This window comes from Triticum aestivum, chromosome 7B (genome assembly GCF_018294505.1).
Source record: "Triticum aestivum cultivar Chinese Spring chromosome 7B, IWGSC CS RefSeq v2.1, whole genome shotgun sequence".
Classification (NCBI taxonomy): domain Eukaryota; kingdom Viridiplantae; phylum Streptophyta; class Magnoliopsida; order Poales; family Poaceae; genus Triticum; species Triticum aestivum.
The window spans coordinates 448,515,299-448,520,834 of record NC_057813.1 but is presented as its reverse complement, the minus strand read 5'-3'; the positions used below and the strand labels follow the sequence as shown (position 1 = coordinate 448,520,834).

Here is a 5,536-nt window from a genome sequence, read left to right as displayed (position 1 = left end):
GTACTTATATAGAGTTCGATTAGTGCTGCCTTCTCCCTGCGCGTGTAAAGCTGCATGCTTTTAGGCGGGTGCGCACGGCGACGCCCTGCAATATTGTAGCTCCACTGGCAAGCTGCAGCCTCGTGCTTCTTGGCCGGAAGGCTGACGAGGTCAGGACCGGATCGAAGAAGAGAAAACAAAAGCGCAGGGAATTGACAGGCTAACTAATGCACAAACCTAGCTTGAATTGCACAAAATTAAGGATGTGTCGACATGGTTGCTTGCTTGGTTGGTGCAATTCTCCAGGCCGAGAATCTTAATTGATCGGTTGAATTGCAAACACAAAGGGTGTTAGAGAACGGGCTGGCACAAAGCGTTGAATCGCAAACATGTATGTTGTCCACTTAGGCTGTTTGCCTAGTTCAAAAGATGAGCAGTCGACTTTTGCACGGTCTGAGAAAACACGCTCTAAACACCGCTTTCTGGTTGTATGCACACCTTTCCTGCTGAGTAAATAAGCAATCTTTCGATTAACTTAATCCACGAGTAAATCACTAGCATGACATTGACACAAATAAACGCATACTGATATTCAGTCAAGCAAGCACATACTATACTAATTACAGAAAGATCTACGTATAACGCTAGCATGGCTAATACAGAAAACAGTAGGTGCGGGATAAACGAGTTATACCCTCCAGTAGGCCAGGCAGAAGCCGCGGCGGCGGTCACAGCAGCAGCGGCATCCTTGGGGGCCTTCTTGTCGGCTTCAACTTTCTCAGCGGCGGCATGTTCGGCGTCGGTGGACATGATGATGATGAGGACGAAGCTGACGTAGAAGAAGTAGACGAACAACGAGCAGTCGCTTTGTCAAAAACATATTCGCCCCTCTCCCATCTGCTCTCCCGTCGACCGTGTACGCGGCGGACGGGATGGAGTCACCGGCGGTGGACGTGCGACAGATATGATCTGTTCGTGGCGGTTAGGGTTAGGAGATACAACGCACTTATATAAACGCAGCCGCGTGGAGAGACGTGGGCTCGTCCCACGTCCATGACAGCCTACGATCCGACGTATCAGATCGTGGCCCAGCTGTGTCAGAAACTACCGTAGTACAAATCAGGTATACAAACGGGGACAACAAAAACGAAACGAAGGGAGTATTTTGTTTGACTTCTTCACATTCCATTTTATTTCTAGTTCATTCTTTCGTATGCATGCATGACTCTCAACATTAGCGTTGAGTGCAATGACTAGGAGCAGATTCGTGCACTTAATTAACCATGTTGATGTGTATGTCATCGTTGATGGCCCTGCTAATAAGAATGATCTTTAAAAGCTCTGGTTGACTATTGTATTATGATGAAGAAAAGAATGCATGGCCCACGACCAACTTCTCTTCACTTTTGGTGTGTGTGTGCGCGCGCGTGAGCGCTTCTGCCGGCTACCACTCCCACACCGGCGATCTCCCTCCCCTCCTCCGCACGCCCAAACGCACCATGTGTCCGATCAGCCGTGTGGCCCTTTTGGGCTCGCCCGACCTCTTCAGATTCATTCCCCACCCCGTCGCTTGGGATCCATTACCGCTTCCTCAGATATGCGCTAGTGGGGGTGGGGCGAAGTGCTTCTGGCCCTAGTCCAGCTGCGGCACCATCGTTGGCGAAGGTTGGTGAAGAAATATCCACCGTCCTATTTTATGGAGTAATATCCATAGGGAGATAAAACAACGACGGGAGGCAGAAAACTGTTGTCGAAACTGAGATCCAATCTCGGGGAAGGTGCTCTCCACCGTAGCCATGAAAAATACAGGGGAAACAACTATCCATGCCGGGGATAAGGCCAAGGAAGAAAAAGAAGGAGGGGCCTCTCCCCCTGTCCTCCGGCGGCGCCTGAATGACGACGGAGACATCTACACCACCTCCATCAGCATCACCAACAATTGTATCTTTGTAATCCTCTCATGGTGATGTGTGTAGACTCCTTTGGGGTTTGTAAGTAATAGCTATGTGTCATCTCTTTTTCTCTCTTGTTCATATGATGCCAAACATGATTGTGATATTTCCAAGTGCATAAATATAAGAGAAAAGTATAATTTTCGTTCCTCAACTCTTCGTTGAGTTTAATTTTCGTCCCTCAACTCTAAAACCGGACAGAGTGCACCCCGAACTCTCGAAGCCGGTCATTTTTCGTCCCTGCGACTGAGCCAACCCAGTTCTGACCACGTGTGAATAGTACATCAGATGAACAGTAAATCCAAAAAATAGAAAAAATCAAAAAAATCTGAAATTTTATGACATCGAAGATACTCAGGTGCGCCACGTGCGTGCAAATTTTCGTCATGTTTGGAAGTTCGAGGAGCTCGCAGCAAAAAAAAGTAAATCTACTCTAAAGTGAACAGTAAATTTAAAAAAATAGCAAAACAAAATCAAAAAATTCTGAAATTTTTTGGTATCGAATAACATCCGAGAAGGTCGTGGCAATAAAAACGAAAATAGCGTACGTGTGCGTGCGGCTTCGGGTGGTTTCCAAACCCTCGGATCTTATTTTACCACGAAAATTTGCACGCACCTTGCCATCCGAGCATCTTCGATACCAAAAAATTTCAAAAAAAATTGACTTGTTTTCTAATTTTTTTGAATTTACTGTTCACTTCAGAGTAGATTACTTTTGCTTTTTTTTGCTGCGAGCTCCTCGAACTTCCAAACGTGATAAAATTTGCACGCACATGGCGTACCTATGGCATAAAATTTCAGAGTTTTTCGATATCTTTTGCTATTATTCGAATTTACTGTTCATCGGATGTACTGTTCATACATAGTGAAACTCAGTCGCAGGGACGAAAAATGACCGGTTTCGAGAGCTCGGGGTGCACTTTGTCCGGTTTTAAAGTTGGGGGACGAAAACTAAACTCAGCGAAGAGTTGAGGGACGAAAAATATACTTTTCTCTGAATATAACAATAAAATGCAAGCTCATTATATAACAATCGAACATGAGATCATTATATATTTCCCGTTAAAACAAACTTTACAAACACCATTTATTACGCGCGCACACACATGTATTGGAATATTTGTGTCGAACATTCTGTTGAGAGGACATTGTATGGGCAAAAGAATTAAAAATTGAACACGTACTAGTACTGTTACAATTTGTACATTTAACTGAATCCAATATGATCAGGCCGGGTTGCATGATGCACTTGGGATCAAGCAATCAATAGTTGTTTGCCTTGGAGCACTTGAGCCTCACCTCTACGGGCATTCCATGGGGCGGAGGCACGTTTCCCATCTTCACCATGGCCTTGGCGAAGTCCCTCGCGAATGCCTCACCGTCCGTGCTGTACATCTCCACGAGATTGTCTTGCAGGCCTCCACCGCCGTAGAGAGTCTGGTCTGAGGAAAGGAGACCGCGCCGCGCGATAAGGTTCTTGTAGTAAGCGTTGTCGAACCTCATCGGCGTCTGCACGTCAAACGGCGCCTTACCAGAAGGACCTTGGCACGTCTGCTGCGTGGTCTGTGCGAAGTATGGGTCGATCTCCTCATTGCGGTCGGTGCCGTAGACGCGGTCCCTGTAGGTATCGCAGCTGGCCATCCCGACGGTGTGGGCACCGGAGAGCGCGGTCATGTCACGAGCGTCAAGGTTGAGCTTTGAAAACATTCTGATGAGCTCGCCGAGGTCGTCGTGCGGGCTGGGGAGGCCGTTCTTGGTGGATACCGGGTCGGCGGCGAAGCGCGAGTCCTTGCGGCCGAGGGGCACGCTCCAGGTGGGACCTCCGAGCAGGGCGACAGCGTCGCGGGACGCGAGGGCGATGACGTCGGCGCAGGAGACGGTGGCCGGGCAGTCGTGCTCCAGTGCGGACTTGATGTCGTCGATGACGGCGTAGCCGGTGAGGGAGACGTTCGGCTCCACATCCTTCTCGCTGGGGGAGAAGGGAGTTGCGTCCAGGAGAACCGAAGCATCACATCCCTGTCACGCCATATTTGTAAACCATAGCATTAGCAAATGAAAGTGAAACCATAGCATTAGTAGGTAAAGAATATATGCAGAAGTTGTATAGAGAATAGAGGTGATATACGTTGATGAAGCAGTCGTGAAAGAAGAGGCGGAGGACGGCGGGCGCCATCCTCGGCTGGGCGGCGACGCTGCTCGCCATCACTGAGCGCACCACGTGCTGCACGTTGGGGCACGTCTTCTCGTAGTAACCCGGGGAGAGCTCGTTGCCATTGGCGGTGGTAGCGAGAGCAACCAAGAGGAGCAGCGCAAGTGCAACCCAAGAAGGGACGATGGAGGACGCCATGCCTGTAGGCCGACTGATGATGAGAGCGATTGCTGCACGGTGCAGAAGAATCAAGCAAGGAGAGAGTGAGATGCTTATGGCTTACTATCAGCTAGTTGCAGTGGATTATCGAGTGGGGAAACATATGCTTATATAGAGTTCGGTTTGTGCTGCCGTCTTCCTCGCTCGTGCGAATGTGCGAACGCTCTGCTCGACTGACAAGGTCTCTGGTCTGTCTGCCGCCTCGTGCATCTTGGCCGGAACCTTGACGAGGTCACGGCAGGAAGAAGAGAAAACAAAAGCGCTGGGAATTGACAGGCTAACTAATACACGCACCTAGCTTGAATTACATAAAATTATGGACGTAATCCCGTCGACACGGTTGCTTGCTTGGATGGTGCAATTGTCCACGCCGAGAATCCAATCATTTCGCTGGAACCAAAGGGTGTTGGCCGCTGGGGCAAACCGTTGAAATGCTGTAGAAACACAAAGATGCATGTTGTCCACTTGGGCTGTTTTGGCTAGTTCAAAAGGCGAGTAGTACGACTTAGCAGACGATTTTGGCAAACATACCCTCCTTTGCTTTGGAGGAATTCTCTAGGATTTCAATAGGATAGGATTTCTATATAAAAAAAAATCTTTAGAGCCATTTGGTTTGTAGGAATGAGATCCTATTTCTATGGAGTAATTCTTCCTATCCTCCGTGTAGACAGATATTTTGCAATACGATGTATTGATCGGGGTGCTGGTGCCCGCATGTATAATACAAGGGAAGGCCTCTACCTCAACTATACAAGACTAGAAGGTGGGCCACAACTTCATTACACGTGCAATACAAAATATATATTCAACCCCCGCAGTCGAAGCATCGCTGGAGACACAGAGACTGGACCGAAACTCGTCGAAGACGGGAGTAGGCAATCCCTTAGTCATCACATCAGCAAACTGTTGCGTCGTCGGCACGTGGAGAACCCGAACCCGACCAAGGGCAACCTGCTCGCGCACGAAGTGAATATCGCGCTTAATATGCTTCGTCCGTCGATGGTGCACCGGGTTGGCGGAGAGGTAGACCGTGCTGACGTTGTCGTAGTAGACAAGAGTGGCCTTGTGAACATCACAGAGCAACTCCTAGAGCAGCTGACGTATCCAAGAGCACTCGCCCACATCATTAGCCACGACTTGATACTCTGCCTCGGCGCTGGAGCGGGAGACCGTGGGCTGCCGCTTCGATGACCAAGAGATCAACGAGGGCCCAAGGTAGACGCAGTAGCCTGATGTA

At 49.0% G+C, this 5,536-nt stretch overlaps 1 protein-coding gene across 1 annotated transcript; it reads right to left on the bottom strand.

Annotated features, from left to right (window-relative positions):
• Positions 1-2,958: 2,958 nt before the first annotated feature.
• On the bottom strand, positions 2,959-4,383 carry LOC123161622 (peroxidase P7). The gene is made up of 2 exons (XM_044579436.1): positions 4,057-4,383; positions 2,959-3,947 (listed from the first exon to the last, which is right to left on the bottom strand). Exons 1-2 carry the CDS (start codon positions 4,276-4,278, stop codon positions 3,195-3,197), a joined length of 975 nt encoding a protein of 324 aa, XP_044435371.1. The 5' UTR covers positions 4,279-4,383; the 3' UTR covers positions 2,959-3,194.
• Positions 4,384-5,536: the final 1,153 nt, after the last annotated feature.